This window comes from Protobothrops mucrosquamatus, unplaced genomic scaffold (assembly GCF_001527695.2).
Source record: "Protobothrops mucrosquamatus isolate PMUCROS unplaced genomic scaffold, P.Mucros_1.0 scaffold605, whole genome shotgun sequence".
Taxonomy (NCBI): domain Eukaryota; kingdom Metazoa; phylum Chordata; class Lepidosauria; order Squamata; family Viperidae; genus Protobothrops; species Protobothrops mucrosquamatus.
Window position 1 is genome coordinate 567,408 of NW_015386903.1, and position 16,921 is coordinate 584,328.

General features: G+C 46.9%; 1 protein-coding gene across 1 annotated transcript in view; it reads left to right on the forward strand.

Annotated features, from left to right (window-relative positions):
• Nucleotides 1-11,490, forward strand: part of EDC4 (enhancer of mRNA decapping 4) — a 36,295-nt gene extending 24,805 nt beyond the window's left edge. The window contains exons 22-29 of the mRNA XM_029284453.1: nt 666-846; nt 3,666-3,821; nt 4,297-4,412; nt 6,141-6,306; nt 7,343-7,529; nt 8,451-8,670; nt 9,802-9,965; nt 11,099-11,490. Coding sequence (XP_029140286.1) covers nt 666-846; nt 3,666-3,821; nt 4,297-4,412; nt 6,141-6,306; nt 7,343-7,529; nt 8,451-8,670; nt 9,802-9,965; nt 11,099-11,291 — 1,383 coding nt within the window. The 3' untranslated portion in view covers nt 11,292-11,490. The remainder of the gene's footprint in view (nt 1-665; nt 847-3,665; nt 3,822-4,296; nt 4,413-6,140; nt 6,307-7,342; nt 7,530-8,450; nt 8,671-9,801; nt 9,966-11,098) is intronic.
• The last annotated feature ends 5,431 nt before the right edge of the window (nt 11,491-16,921 follow it).

Sequence of the window (16,921 nt, forward strand, 5' to 3'; positions counted from 1 at the left end):
CTCACCTGGTTCCTTCTTTCTATCAGGAGAAAGTGAGCCTGTTGGAATAATTGCCTCCCAATCAAGCCTAAGTTAAAGCTGGCCACGCTGATGTATTTAAAAGTAGTACAATAAAGTAATGTTGAAATCTGTATTAAGAAAGCAGATTAGAACATGGACAGTTCCATGTAGTTCTTCTGATCCTGAGGCCACAGACGTTAACTGAAATAAATGCTTCTTCCCAAACGTTTCTTCGTTGGCGTCATTTATGAGTATTTTCTGCCATTCTCCCGAATGACCCCCGTGGGCCACGGGTCCAGTTCATTCTCTACAAGAGGGACAAGCCCTTACTATTTATGATCAACTAAATAAAAACATCTTTGTAATTTGTATTTGTGTTTGCCCACTCTGGGAAAACAGGTACCACCAGAAAAAAAGAGGGGAAATGCTTGATGTTGTAATATTAGACTTACACTAAAGATTTATGTACATCACTGAATTATTGATTGACCCAGACAACACGCTGCTTTTTCAATGTCTGATTGTAAAATGAGAAAATCAATAAAATACATATATATATAAGAGAAAAAGAGGGACAAACTCAGTTGGATTTCTCTGAACAAAAACAGCAAGATCCACTGAAAACCACAGCATGCCGGTGTTTATCTTGTGCCTTTTCTCTCTAGAGTGCTCCCGGGTACCAGGAGGAGCTGATGTCCCTGCTCAGGACTCAGCAAAGGGAGATTGCTGAACTGAGACAAAATCAGATGGAGCTGATGCAGAGGCTGGCAGATCACCTGGATGCCGTCCAGAGCTCTCTTATGGGTCACATCGAGCGGGTGGTCGACTCCCAGCACGAGCAGGAACGTATCCTCCCTAGAAAAGGCTAATTGGAATTTGTCCCATTCAGCATTGGGTTTGGCGGTCACCGTAGTGGCCTTGCGTTCTTGTAGACCAGTGGTGGCGAACCTATGGCACGGGTGCCAGAGGCGGCAGTCAGAGCCCTCTCTGTGGGCACGCGCGCCGTCGCCCCAGTCTTAGGCCTTCAGCTGGGTTTTATAAAACCTTTTCGCTTTAGGCCTCCGCCGCCATGTGCAAAAAAAAAGAGGTTTAATCAGTCAATTTCAACTTCTCGCGGGGAAAAAAAAGATCTTGCAAAGTTGGAATTGATTGATTGAACTTTTTAGTCCCACCCAGTCTGCCGTTACCACGCCATCACTGTTGTAGACTTTCATGTTTTATATCCAAATTTCTTTTTTCTGACAAAGAGTAAAGAATTAAATTGGGAGACTAAGATGGACCATTTCTGGCTTTTTGGCCTTCATCAGTTAGCCATACCCTTTATGGGATTCGAACCTGGGAAGTTATACATACTAGGCAGTGATTTAGCCACTAAGCCACAGGTTCTCTTCCCCTCTTTGCCAACTTTCATGTTTCTACACACAAATGTACTTGGCTGGAAGAAGGAAGAGGGCCCGTTTGCTCGAAGTACTTAGTGATTTTTTTTTCTATTTGCTGTATTTACACCTCATAACCTGATAAAAAGGGATTAGAATCATAAAAAAAGAGAAGGAAAAAAAAACCCCAGTGTTCTCTAAACAACTTGAAAAAATTGAGAGAGCAGAAAAGGTTAAAATGTTAAAATTTTACTGCACTGATTTTTTTTTTTAAATTCTGTGCCAAATAAAAAAGGAGAAACAGTATGAAGAATGTCATCTTTAGCTAAGTCCGATTAGCGAGGAAGTTGCCATTTCTTTGCAGGAAACTGTCTCCTTCTGTACTGACAATTGTCCCTCAACCAGTTTTTCTTTGTTCTGGGCAATATTTTGTTTTTTTCCCCACTATCTACCACCCAGGCTTTTTCCCTGGTGATGTCAGTGAGGGAGTTAAAGTGACAGCCAAAGTTTGCCAGCAAAGAAATGTTATCTTCAAGGCCTAGGAACAAAAGATAAAAAGTCTGTAAGTCAATAAAAAGGCGAGAGGGCGAGAAAGAGAACTTGATATTGTTATTTTTCATCCCATAACAATGCTCTCCTAGTTCTTACCACAAAGCTATCAGCGCATAGTTCAACAAGAGGTTTTGTTTTATCGACTTGTTTGCTGCAGTTATTTATTTAAGGTTGAGAGGGAGTGATCAGCCCAACATCTCCCAACTGGTGCCTGGGGCTAAAGAAGACTAGAATTTGGATTTCCCAATTTCTGGGCCAGCACTTTAACTACTGTATCATGATGGCCCTGAAAGAAAGAAGTATCAGACTAGAGAATTGCACATTCAGGCAAAAAACTGCTTAGTGTTTCTTTCCTAATGTATTGCAAAAATTACTAGCTAGCCGTGCTTATAGTGTGTCTGAGAGCCTTAAGCCAAATATAAGCCTTGCCAAGCCATTTTTTCCCCCTTCTGATTCTTAGAGACTGCCTGGACAAGTCCCTGCAGGTTTTTTTAGCAAGGTTTTTCAGAAAGGGTTTGACATTGCCTGCTTCCTAGGGCTGAGAAAAAAAATCAGGATCACCCAGCCGGCATTGTGGCTAAGGTGAGACTAGAAACTCGCGGTCTCCTGGTTCCTAGCCTGACGTCTTAACCATTGCACCAAACTGTCTCTCAAGCCAAGCCTTACTAAGTTGCATATCTGAAGCCTTGCCATTGAGTCTGATCAGAGCTGTGGTAGAGCAGAGGTTAGAATGCAGTAGTGTCGGCTAATTCTGCCGACTGCCAGCAGTTCAATCCTGACCGGCTCAAGGTTGACTCAGCCTTCCGTCCTTCTGAGGTCGGTAAAATGGGGACCCAGATTGTTGGGGGGGGCCAAGATGCTGAGTCTGCAAACCACTTAGAGAGGGCTGTAAAGCATTATTAAGCGGTATATAAGTCTTAAGTCAGTGATGGCGAACTTTTTAGAGACCGAGTGCCCAAATTGTAACCCAAAGCCCACTTATGTATCGTTGGGTGCCAGGTGGGCGTAGCCAATGGGTGGGCATGGCTGCGGTGGTAACGGCAGACGGGGTGGGACTAAAAAGTTCAATCAATCAATTCCAACTTTGTGAGATCTTTTTTTTCCCCAGGAGAAGTTATAATAATAATAATAATAATAATAATAATAATAATAATAATAATAGTAAAGTTGGAAGGGACCTTGAAGGTCATCTAGTCCAACCCCCTGCTCAGGCAGGAAACCCTATACCATTTCAGACAAATGGCTGTCCAGTCTCTTCTTAAAAACGTCCAGTGTTGGAGCATTCACCGCTTCTGGAGGCAGGTTGTTCCACTGGTTAATTGTTCTCACTGTCAGGAAGTTTCTCCTTAGTTCTAGGTTGCTTCTCTCCTTGATTAGTTTCCACCCGTTGCTTCTTGTCCTGCCTTAAGGCGCTTTGGAAAATAGCTTGACTCCCTCTTCTTTATGGCAGCCCCTGAGATATTGGAACACTTGATTGAACCCTTTTTTTTTTTTTTTTGCACACGTCGGCAGAGGTCTAAAGCGAAAAGGTTTTATAAAAGCCAGCTGAAGGCCTAGGACTGGGGCGACGGCGCGCATGCCCACAGAGAGAGCTCTGCATGCTACCTGTGGCACGTGTGCCATAGGTTCGTCACCACAGTCTTAAGCGCTACCGGCATTGCTATTGTTATCTTCGGGCTCTCTTGAGCGTAGCCTGTGCACCCTTTCCTTTCCATGTTCCTTAACTCTTCGTTTCAGAGCGGAGGCTGGAACAGGCTCTGGCGGAAGGTCAGCAGCGCAGCGGTCAGCTGCAAGAGCACCTGTCCCAACAGCTCTCCCAGTCCCTCTCCACGGCTGCCTGCAATCGACTGGAGAGGACCATCCGCGAGGAGATGAAAAAGACCGTTCCCCCGTGTAAGTCTTGCACCGCGGGTGACGAATTGCTTGCAAAACATCCTGCAGGGAGAAACACGTCACTCTTAGGCTATTTCTCTCGAGGATCTGGATTTTGAGTTAGAAATACTAAAAAAAAAAAAGATGGATCCAGTTCAAGGGCATGATTTGGATTGCCTGGATTTGCCATGAGAAGCATTTCTGGTTCTTCCCAATAGCACCCATTAGCTTTTTTATTTTTGCCTGGTTTCTTGCTTTCGAAGAGATGGTTACAGGGCAGTAAAAAAATGTGAATGTTAACCGTGATGGACAACAGATGGTGTTGAACTCCAGTGCCTGTGAATTATAGCTAAGATAAGTGAGATGAAGGCCGCTGGAAGGTGTTCTCCAGCTGTATATGTTGCCTTCTCTCTGTTTTCGGAGCGTGTTCACCTGCAGGCTTTCTTACACAGTTCACTCCTCCCCCCCAAAAAGGATTTGGTCTCTCGTTAAACAGGTGTATCTAAGAGCTTGGATCCCATCACTGGACAGCTGAGTAACACTATTGCAAATAAGCTAACAGCCATCGAAGGGACACTGAAGGAGAACATTGCCAAATTGGTGAAATCAAAGGTGAGAAGCTTCCAAGAGCAAATTCACTACGCTATGTTTTGGAGCATGTACGAGCACATCCTTCGCTGGTGCATCTGTTCAGGTTACGCACCTCTTCAGCTGAAGCTACAGGTAGCCCTCAACTTACCTCCACAACTGGGGGCCAGAATTTCCATCGCTGAGCAAGGCGGTTCCTAAATGAGTCGCGCCAGATTTTACGACCTTTCTTTCTTTCTTTCTTTCTTTCTTTCTTTCTTTCTTTCTTTCTTTCTTTCTTTCTTTCTTTCTTTCTTTCTTTCTTTCTTTCTTTCTTTCTTTCTTTCTTTCTTGGCCACAGCTGTTAAGCCAATCCCTGCAGTTGCGAAGCGAAATGACACGATGGTTAAGCCAACCCCACTTCCCCCTTGACTTGGCTTGTCAGAAGCCGTCTTGAGAAAGTTACGGGTGGCAATCCCACGACCCCAGGAGGCCGCCACCGTTGCAAAGTCCGTGCTGATTGCCAAGCACGTGCATTTTGACCGTGTGTCTCCGCGGATGCTGCCACGGTCGTCATTCGCTTTTCTCGGTGCCCTTGTTGCTTCAGGCAATCGCTAAATGGCCCACATTAAAAGTGAAATTTAGTTGCCTGCTCTCTTACAACCGTAAGTCAAGGACTAGCCACATAAACAGCCTTAAATTGGCAGGATTCAGCCAACGGGAGAGCAGGTGCCACTTTAGTGACCTCTGTTGCACGGAGATCATTTTAGCAGCGTTTAGTGGGGTTTGTAAGATTGTCTGGGAGGCTACACATCCTCTCCACAACCTGTTTTCCTTCGTCCATTCTGGGAGGAGAAGGAGGCTCCGTGGTACCCGAAGCAGAACATCCAGATTCAGTCACAGTTTTGTTCCATACGGTATAAACCTTGTGAATGCTCAAGCTTCCTCCATCCGTTATGTATTCAAGAGGGACAGTGATTAATATTTATATGTTACTTCTATGTAAGGGTGTGGGTCTATACCAGGGGTAGGCAACCTTGGCTCTTTTATGACTCGTGGACTTCAACTCCCAGAATTCCTGAGCCAGCATGGCTCAGCTTGGAAACCTCTCCCTTTNCCCTCAGCATGGCTGGCTCAGGAATTCTGGGAGTTGAAGTCCACGAGTCATAAAAGAGCCAAGGTTGCCTACCTCTGGCCTAGGCCTAGGCCGCTTTATGACTCGTGGACTTCAACTCCCAGAATTCCTGAGCCAGCATGGCTCAGCTTGGAAACCTCTCCCTTTCCCCTCAGCAAGGCTGGCTCAGGAATTCTGGGAGTTGAAGTCCACGAGTCATAAAAGAGCCAAGGTTGCCTACCCCTGCCCAAATGCCTGAATTTTGATCACGTGAGTGTGAGGAAAATTTTTTAAATATTTAAACCAGGGGTCTTCAAACTTGGCTCTTTTTATGACTCGTGGACTTCAACTCCCAGAATTCCTGAGCCATCATGGCTCAGCTTGGAAACCTCTCCCTTTCCCCTCAGCATGGCTGGCTCAGGAATTCTGGGAGTTGAAGTCCACGAGTCATAAAAGAGCCAAGGTTGCCTACCCTTGGTCTATACATATGTTGTATATAGTATGTTTAAATGGGTGTTGTGTATGTGTACACTTCGAGAGCAGGCAACTAAATTCCACTTTTAATGTGTGCCGTTGTGCCCACAGTAAAACAAAACAAAAAATGACAATAGAGGTTCTCTAATCTAACCTTTGGGGATTTCTGCCTTCTTGGTTTCCAGAACCTTACCGACACCATCGCCCGGTCAGCCACCGATACCTTACAGGTGCCCATGCAGACAGCATTTCGGGAGGCCTTTCAAAGTATAGTTCTACCTGCTTTTGAAAAGAGCTGCCAGTCGATGTTCCAGCAAATCAACGACACCTTCAAACAAGGCACGCAAGAATGTATGTCCTTTTTACTGCCCTTCTGTTTCCCGGCGGTTTGCTCCCAATCCAGGAAATGGGAGTGATGGTTTACTAAAGCAGGTGAAAGGAATGCCAGTTGAACAGCTTTTGTGTTCAGGGATGTCAGGGTGTGATCTAAGAGTGGAGCTCCTGCGTCGGGAGGCCCTGTGTCTCTCAGCTATTTCTGCTGATAGAAGTCTCCAGCTGGTCATTACTGAACACCTCCTCAGGATTGGTTCCACAATAATGGAAATCTCTCCCATTTGGAATAATTCCCATGGGACCCCTTTGAAAGAGATTGTTGTTGAGGTTGTTCCGCTTGGCTTTAAAGATCATAGTTAATCTTGCTGAGCAAGACTCAAACGCCGCGTTCTCGAACAGGGGGAGTTCCAGTGAAATTTTGAATAGGGTGTGTAGCCCTGCTTCTCTGGACTGGTAACGATCTCAGAATGTTCAGGTGAAATCTTCATCCAAGGAACATTTCCAGTGTTTTGGCAAAGGTCTCCGGCTTCTAGAGATTGCACTTTTTTTTTTGTATGAGCAGAAAATCCACAGCAGATATCCAGGCAAGACATTTGGTGAGATTCGTGTAAGTTCATGAATTTCCTATGCCTTGTAGTAGAGTTTGAAAAACAGTGCAATGTTTGGGTGAGAGTGAGGGCATAAGACCCATTACAAGTAGCCCCCAACTTAAACCACGTTGGAGCTTTTTCGTCGTAAATCATGGCGGTTGTAAGCCAAGCCACCGCATGGTCAGACTCAATTTACAGTTATTTTTACGACAATCATTAGAAAAGTGACAGCGGTCCTTAAGAGAACCACATGGTCATAAGTCCAAATCCACTTCAAGAATGGGCTGTAAATTTACTTTCCCAGGCCGTTGTAACTTCGAACGGTTGATAAGCAAACCGGCTGTAAACTTACAACCAGGGATTGTAAGCAAAGTTGATGAGAGGAAGCATTGGGAGATGGTGGATATGGGGAAAATTGGCTTCAGTCACACCACTGGACATTTTATGAATTCTCTCTCTCCTAGATATTCTTCAGTTGGAGGCTCAGTTGAAGAATAAGAAGATGCGAGAACAAGAAGCCCGGGATTCTCTCTTGGGCCAGCTCCGGCAGATGGTCAACTCTTTCCAGAGCGCAACTGACCAAATGGCATCCACCATCACAGCCAGCGTGCATTCTGAGGTTCAGCATCAGCTTCACGTCATTGTGGGCAAGTGAGTTTGTGGGAACCTAGGGGGGCACCATCTGTAGGAGGAGTTGATTATCACCTACTGTTGCAACATCCATCCTGTACTTGCACAAAAGTCAGATTAAGAGTTGTGGGTACCTTTGGTAGATCATAGACAAGAATCCACAAGCCAACTGGTGCAATTAGAGCCTTGGTGTGTTATGAGAGATCTGGACCCCATGTCTTTTCTGACTGTCTGTTCTGATGCCCTTGAGGGTTACCACTTCTTCACATTAGCCAGACTTCTCAGCACTGGAAGCTTCCCTCCATCTAGAAATGAAACATCTCCCTCATCTTGCCCAACGTCTCTGTGTTCAGAGCAATTAGGACAAAGGCCCCCTACCTTTTGGGCACCAGGGACCGGTTCCGTGGAGGAAGGTTTTTCCACAGACCGTAGAGTGCGTGGTTTTGTGTGCTGCCTGCATCCCACGGATGGGGCTTTGCTTGTTTGTGCAGACCGGTTGCTGGCATGCTTCAGACCGGTGCCGGTCCACGGACCTGGGGTTAGTGACCCCTGAATTAGGAGAAGGTGTGAAAAATGATTGCCTGTGATCTACATTAAATCTCCCTAGAATTTCAGTGGCTGCACAAAATAGAATACTCAAGCTGTTCCTTTTTTGCCTATTCAGCCCCTGCAAAGGGGCAATGACAGCTTCTTATTAAACTTGATGCTCTCTTTGGCATTTCAGTCTGATAACATTTAAGAAGCTCCAGGTTGGGGAAGCCATTTGCTAGGTAGGCAGGCCACAATAGAAGGTTTGGATGGACCGGAGCCAGTTATTCTGTTTTGCTGCATCTTGTTATCTACCCACTAAGAAGTGTTGAGCGAGTGCGAAACGTATGTTCCGCACCCTCCGTGCTGTGGGATCCCTGTGACCTTTTTTCTTCTCTTCCACCGTTTGTCCAGCATGCAAGAGTCCATCTTGGCTCAGGTACAGCGAGTCATCAAGGGGGAGGTGAGCACGGCCATGAAGGAGCAGCAGGCTGCTGTCACCTCCAGCATCATGCAGGCGATGCGTTCAGCTGCAGGCACGCCCATCCCTGCCACCCACCTAGACTTCCAGTCCCAGCAGGCTCACATGCTGCAACTTTTGCAGCAGGGACACCTGAACCAAGCCTTCCAGCAGGTATGCGTCCTTCCGACTCGATGGCCAGGTAGTCTCTCCCAACTGCCCACAGGGAGGCCTTCCTATCGGGCCTTCCGGGGACCAGTTGCAGGGCTTAATGAAGAAAAACCACTGGGGGGGTTTCAAGGCCAAGAATGCCGAGCTGCATCTCCTGGTGTCCTTTTAGGAGTCTCTGTCTCTGTTTCTCTCTCTCTCTTTCCTCTGTCTCTCTCTTCCCTCTCTCTCTCTGTCTCTGTCTCTCTCTGTGTCTCTGTCTCTCTCTCTTTGTGTCTCTGTGTGTGTGTGTGTGTGTGTGTCTCTCTCTCTGTCTCTGTCTCTCTGTGTGTCTCTGTCTCTCTGTGTCTCTGTCTCTGTCTATTTCTCTCTCTCTTTTTCTCTGTCTCTATCTCTGTCTCTCTCTGTCTTTCTCTCTCTTCTCTCTCTCTCTCTGTGTCTCTGTCTCTCTCTCTCTCTCTCTGTCTCTCTCTCTGTGTCTCTGTCTCTCTCTCTCTGTCTCTGTCTCTTTTTCTCTGTCCCTCTCTCTCTCTCCCTCCCTCTCTCTCTCTCTCTCTCAAAGGCAGGAATATGTAACTTTTGGGCTGCTGGACTGCAGCTCCCATCATCCCTCAGTAAGGATTGTAGCTAGGGGTGGTTGTTTAGCAACATCTGGAAGATTATATGTTGCCCATTCCAGCTTTTAAGGTGCAGGTGTTTGCATGCTGTCAAGCTTGTGTGTGCGCGCGTGTGTGTGTGTACATACACACAGTCCATGCACATACAGAATAATAGATAATTCCTTGTATAAACATCAACATACTGGTGTCAGATTTATCTGTTTCCCATCCTTTCTCCAGCCCTAACCCTTCCAACACCCATAAGCAGGGCCTGCACTCTTGAAGGTGCCACGTCTCCTTTTGCATTTGGGATCAATCAAAACAGTTTCATGACTCTTTTGGCATTCTTTTGCCTCCTCATCTGTGGAACCTCTGGGTCTTTTAAGAATTCCATAATGGACACTTTTCTGAGAGCAGAAAAGTGAGCGTGGGGGGATTGCAATTCTGGGAAATAATCACCCCAGTGCTTTTTCCTGTTTACATCAGAATGTCCCAGCATTCCTAGGGATCTCCTGTATGCCCCTTTTCACACTTGCAGGCTCTCACTGCGGCGGATTTGAACCTGGTCCTCTACGTCTGTGAGACCGTTGACGCTCAGCAAGTCTTCGGACAGCACCCTTGTCCTCTGTCCCAGCCAGTCCTTCTGTCTCTCATCCAGCAGCTCTCTTCAGATTTAGGCTCCCGGACAGAGCTCAAACTTAAGTGAGTAAACTTTGGTGGTATGTGCAGGAAGGTGGACCCTGTCTGGCTTTCAAAAGGATTACAGTGGATAATTCCCCTGGCAAGACTGTGGTCTTAAAAAGAAAGGGGGGGGGGAAATCCAGATTGGGGAAAGGCAGAGCAACCGTATGTGCACAGCGTTCTTTCGTATGTAATTTTGGTTTTGTTGGGCGGGAGGCACCGGCTGCCAACTGCCTCTCTGGCTTCTGAGCTGAAAATCCAGTGGCCAAACACAAGCACAGATTGGCATTTCTTCAACTGAACAGCCACATTTGCGATTGAAAACCTGACCTTTAGGTCAGTCGTGGTTGTAAGTTGAGGCACATGCGTGAGCGGATCCGTTTTTCTGAACACTTATTGCACCGACCGTTAAGTGCAGTCGTTATAAGCAAGTGAGCCAGGCATTAAGCAAACCCACTCTTCCAAATTGAAAAGTGGGTGTCAGACCCCAAACCCAAAAATAAGACACGGTAATTCTTCCAAAGCTGAGCTGTCTGTTGTTTCACGTCTACAGACAAAATGTGGCCAGGCCGAGCACTCTACTGTTTGCATCCATGAGATACTCCCGAGAATTATTTGGGAGGGCTGTCTTCACCCTCTGTCTCACACAATATTCGGCTTGAGCTGCCCCTTACTCTCCCTCCTGACCACATTCCATCCCAGGCCCTCCTTGACCATATGGCAGTGGTGGCAAACCTGTGGCAGGCGTGCCAGAGGTGGCACTCAGAGCCCTCTCTGTGGGCACACGCACCGTCGCCCCAGCCCCGCCTTTCCTGTGGCCCCCTCACCAGCAGCCCGCCCAGGTGTGGCCTGCGCAGAGCAGCACAGCCAAGCACATGGCAGCTGGGCAGCAGGGACAAGACTCCACCCTCGCGCCCCATCGATACTGTGGGGCGCGGGCAGAGGGCGTGGCCACCATGGCGCTGCAGGGCCGCCTGGGCGATCTGCTGCGGCAGGCCGTGGAGGCGGTGGGTGGCCCTGCGGACGGGTGGGGCAGGGGGTGGAGCAGGGTGGGTTTTGGGCACTCGGTCTCTTAAAAGGTCCGCCATCACTGCCCTATGTTAACCAGAATGGGCTGCTTACTCTGGGCTGTCTTCTCTTCCCTCCCCCTGCAGCTACCTGGAGGAGGCAGTGATGCACCTCGACCACAGCGACCCCATCACCCGCGACCACATGGGCTCCGTCATGAACCAGGTGCGGCAGAAACTCTTCCAGTTCCTGCAGGTGGAGCCTCACAACAATGTGAGCAAGCCTGCCCGTCGCCTGATGATCATGCTGCAAGGCCTGGTCACGTCCAGCATGTCCTAACAGGGCTTTGACGGCTCTCGCTCAACGGCGCCTGTCCCAGCTAACCGACGGGTGGCTGCTTTTCTTTTCTCCATTTGGCCCTTCTCCTCCTCCTTCTCCGAGAGCTCTTTGCTGACAAAACGCGTCCGCGTCAAGCAGGGTGGGATGCATCCTAACCCGGCGAGTTAGTCCCCTGCAGTTCCAAATACTCTTCCCTTTCCTTTCCGCGCAAGTCTCTTTTTGTACTTGTGCGAGCAGAAACACACGAATCCCACCTTTCCTCCCACGTCGGAGCTCAGAGGTCCCACTTCCCAGGCGGGCGCGGAGGGGGTCGCCTGGGGTTTCGCAGGAGTCCGTGCCTGGCAGAGAGAGGTCAAAGGGCGGGCAGGCCGTAGAGTCACAGCAGCCGTAGTGACAGAGGCCTCCCCCTGCGTTGTGTGTGGCGGGGGGTGGGAGCAGGTTGCAAAGGCCCCCTTTCCCATTTGGGAAAGACATGGGGGGTGTATTGTTACTCAACGTGGTGGAGCATGTTTACAGATCAGAAAGTTCCTTTACTCTAGGGGTAGGCAACCTCGGCTCTTTTATGACTCGTGGACTTCAACTCCCAGAATTCCTGAGCCAGCCATGGCTCAGCTTGGAAACTTCTCCCTTTCCCCTCAGCATGGCTGCCTCAGGAATTCTGGGAGTTGAAGTCCACGAGTCATAAAAGAGCCAAGGTTACCTACCTCTGGCCTGGGTCTAGGCCGCTTTATGACTCGTGGACTTCCACTCCCAGAATTCCTGAGCCAGCCATGGCTCAGCTTGGAAACTCTCCCTTTCCCCTCAGCACAGCTGGTTCAGGAATTCTGGGAGTTGAAGTCCACGAGTCCTAAAAGAGCCAAGGTTGCCCACCCCTGCTTTAGTTGGAGGGGGGGTTGTGTTCACACCACATATTTTCTTTCCTTTTTATCTAGAATCTTAACTCTTTCATTTTTGAATAATGTTTAAAAACAAGTTCAATAAATGACTTTTTTGGAGGAAAATAAAAAAAAACAAAACAGCTCTTTCTTCTCATCCTGAGGTCCCGGTTGGGTCCCAGGGCGCTCCTCAGATACAATGCTTTGCTTTGATTCAGCGTATCGCATCAGCCCAGAACAATCTGGCTTATTCATTCATGAAGTCACGGTTAGGAGGAAACAAGCATCTCAGGCAGTGGGACAACAACTGACCGCTGGGTTCGTCAGTGACTGGGGGCTGAGATTTGCAGCACTTGAGAACGTGCAACCCTGGGCTTGCTTTCACAAGCCGCCTTCAAGGGACCAGGTAAGACCTTGGGACAGGTTTCTGTTCCTGCTTCTGCCAGTCCCCTGGTCAGGAAGGGAGAAATGAAGAATGGCAGGAGGAGGGGCCAGATGGCCCCCTGTTCTTTGCTTTGGCTTTCTTTCTTTCTTTCTTTCTTTCTTTCTTTCTTTCTTTCTTTTTTTCCTTCTTTTCCTTCCTTCCTTTTTCTTTTTTTCCTTTTCCTTCCTTCCTTCCTTTTTCTTTTTTCCCTTCTTTTCCTTCCTTCCTTTTTCTTTTTTCCTTTTCCTTCCTTCCTTCCTTTTTCTTTTTTCCCTTCTTTTCCTTCCTTCCTTTTTCTTTCTTTCTTTCCTTCTTTCTTTTTCTTCCTTCATTCCTTCCTTTTTCTTTCTTTTTTTCCTTCCTTCCTTCCTTCTTAGCACAACGTAACTCTAGGCAGTTTACAATATTAAAAAGAGAAAACTATACAAATAAAATACGACAAAAGTATAAAAATACAAAACCCAATAGTTAAAAAGATTTGTCAGAGGTCAGCACCAACTGCAAAAAAAAGGTTTCCTACTTCCCATGTGGAGTCTGGCTGTTTATTCCACGAGACACAACATGGGATCAAATTCATCCTAACCCTGCCTGTTCCTTGGCCTGTTTTCTAAGTGGAGTCGTCTTGCATCCTCCTCCGTCCCTTTCCTTCCTGGGGTGCCCTTCTGTTGGTACCCCCAAGCCAATTCCCCTTAGCTTCTACCCCATGGTCCTTTTGAAGCCATCCCTCTCAACATGGGGTTTGTCACCCTGGCAGTAAAACAGCAGTTGACACCTTCTGATCTCCATTTGTCCCTCACCCAGCGGCCAGAAAGCCACTTAACAGGTGGTTAATCTCATCTGAGCATCAGGCTATTTGCTGGCCTTCAGCAGAAGTTTCTGGAGTCTAGGAAGCAGCTGTGATGTGTCATGTTGCGGCTCCTGTTTCTTTTGATTGCAGTGGGCGTTGCTTGGACAAGAGTTCTTGACTCTTCTCAGGTGCATAGATGGTATTCTTGAACTAAGCCCTTGGGACTAAAAGCTCTGACCATTTGCCACAGGCTGAGGAAGCGATAATGGGGCGGTTGGACCTTACGCGTAGAACCGTCTTACGATAAGTAAAAATACCTTTGAGATGACCTTGGTTCCCCATAGCTCCAGGGATGTGTCCATTGTGGTTTTCTTGGCAACGGCATGGAAGAGGTCTGCTACTACGCCTGGAATGTTTTTTATTATTATTATTTTGTAATCTGGTCTACATGAAAGTCAGTTTCCCGGAAAGTTAAAGGCACTGGGTGAGAAGCCAGGAGACTTAAAGAGTTCTACTCCCACCTTGGATCTTGAAGCCAACTGGGCAGTTTTGGGACCAATCCTCTCAACACCAGGAATAATGCAAATCCCATTCCTGAAACTAGAGTGATTATTTAAAAAGCAAATTTCTTTCGCTAAGATGATGCATTTCAGCGGAAGGCTGTGTGCGCACAAAGGAGGTTTTATTTCTTTGCTCATCAAATTTATACGGACAAGTGACTGGGTGGTGTACAAACAAGACTGAAAACCAATATATAAGAAGCAATTGTGATTATTAAAACTTGTTTTTAAAAAAAGAGGCTGAGAGAGAGCAGCAGATGTTAATAACAATGGAGTCACCTCAACATATCATCGGTCCCATGGGGTCAGCAGGCCTAATGGCACCACCAGATTTTAAGGGTCTTCTGTAAAATGTGAAAGCAGTGTTCCAATATCTCAGGGGCTGCCCCAAAGAAGAGGGAGTCAAGCTATTCTCCAAAGCGCCTGAGGGCAGGACGAGAAGCAACAGATGGAAATTCACCAAGGAGAGAAGCAACCTGGAACTAAGGAGAAACTTCCTGACAATTAGAACAATTAACCAGTGGAACAACCTGCCTCCAGAAGTGGTGAATGCTCCAACACTGGAAGTTTTTAAGAAGAGATTGGACAGCCATTTGTCCGAAATGGTGTAGGGTTTCCTGCCTGAGCAGGGGGTTGGACTAGATGACCTCGAAGGTCCCTTCCAACTTTTTTATTTTATTTTATTTATTTTTTATTATTATTATTACCATCATCAACAACAACAGGGAAGGAGCCAGGCTCATTTTTTTATATCAGACTAACAATCCATGATCTCATGGGTTGTCGATTCAGAGAGATTTCCTTACCGCATTCCTCAATTCCTTCAACAACGGCAGAGCTTGTAATATACTTGAAGAATTCTTAAAAATTCAGGGAGATAAAGAGATTTTCCAAAGCACCAAAATGGCAAGATGAAGAAACAATGGATGGAAACGAACCAAGGAGAGAAGCAACCTGAAACTAAGGAGAAAATTCCTAGTGGTGAGAGCAATCGACCGATGGAATAGCTTGCCTTCAGAAGTTGTGGGTGTTCCATCACCGAAGCCTTTCAAAAAGAGACTTGACAACCCTATGTCTGAAATGGCACAGGGTCTCCTGCTCGAGCAGGGGGTTGGACTAGTGGACCTCCCAAGGCCCCTTCCAACTCTTATTAGTCTATGTTCTAGACATATCTGCCTTGAAAGTAGCCCATGTGGCGGTTGTATAACACAGTCAAAACATCAGGAGTTGACCACTGGAGATGCTTTGTGACACTTTGTATTATGTCATAAAATGCTTTATAAAATGCTTTATAAAATTGGCCAAATTTCAATTCCACAGGAGCCATAGATCCCAGATTTGGGACACGTTCTTTACGTAGCCCCCTTGAGCTATTTTGGTTCAAAACGTTTTGCCCTCTGATGCACCATTTCGCCCAGTTAATGGTTACAGATGTGAAAGTTTTAGTAGTATATAGATTAGATGAGGCAGTATGTGTGTGTGTTTGTGTGTGTGTGTGTCCTGCTGCAGCACCTTGTAAATCCCCTCTGATCTCCTCTGCCCATGAAAACAGCTGCTAAAGAGGTTAAGCACTTGTCAGAGGCAAACACATCTGGGAAGGGGGAAGGGAGGGCTAGCTTGAAGAGATTTCCCTTCTCGGAGAGGAGATCGTGGCAAATACCGCTAAGATTGGGACAGGGGGCCCACTTTTGGTTATGCATATTTTTCTAGTTCCACCTGCAGAGCTACTGCTGGAACGATAAACTGGGATGCTGGGAGCGCTTTAAGGATTAAAAAAGGGCAGTGTTTCCTTGCCAGCTGGCTTCTTATCAGGCTGGGGGTTTGAAATGCATTTCTAAGGCTGGGCTGTGTTGAAGAAAAGCAGAATAGGGGTCTTCAAGAAGTGCCTCTTTCTTCAGCAGTGCGAGATTTTGCAAGGACAATGAAAGGACTAATTGTTGCCCAAAACAAGATCCCTTCAGATTGGGCTACCCTTCTCTCCCTCCCGCTCCGTTCACCATTCCATCTTTTAGGAATTAGCTCTGCCTTCCAAGGGGATCCAGTAGTTCCACATTCTCTTGCAGGCACTCCCAACAAAGTTTGGCTGGACAAATAGAATAATCCTAAAGTCTGATTGCACAAGGTCTGGTTGCACAGTTTTGGAGGAATCTGGGGATTTTGCTACTCACTCTTCATTTTACTCACTCTTCATGTTGTCTGGGGACTTGTCTTGAAGTTGTCAAAGTTGAGAAACACTACTCTAAGCTATTAAACAGTGGCTCTAGATTTATCTTGCTGTGAAAATCCAACGGTGCTAGTTATAACATTTATAATGACGGAGACCCAGGCTCCCACTGCTGGGAACTTGTGGTGCTTTGAACCAGTCATTGACTTGCCTAAGCCAAAAGGTTTGTGGCCCAGCCAGTCTAGTTAGGAAACTAGAATCCAAAGTTTGATGTGAACCAGCCAACTAGGTCTAATCCGATCTAATGGTGCCTGGGTGTTGCTAGAAAAATCACTGCAGAGGTTCACATGCAATAAACCATAATACTGGTTGTGGCTTAGTGTGCCACCTCCTCGTGGCTACCTAAAAACCAGGCTTAACCCACAGTTTAGGCTGAACTGGAACCGCGGGACCTGCTTTTGTGAACAGCATATCGTTATTGGCATCCTGCGGTTTATAACCACCCTCCCAAACTCAAGCACACACATCCGCAGCTAGACAGGCCAGTTTGGGCTTAGCCACTTAGAGTTGGAAGGGACCTTATAGGTCATCTAGTCCAACACCCACCCACCCCGCCCGTCTTCTGCAACCATCTCCCGCACTCACTTCTCGGTGTGTGTGTGTGTATGTGTGCACAGGGCATTCTATTCTATTCTATTCTATTCTATTCTATTCTATATTCTATTCTATTCTATTCTATTCTATTATTCTATTCTATTCTATCTATTCTATTCTATTCCTAATAGAGTAGGAAGGGACCTTACAGGTCATCTAGTCCAAC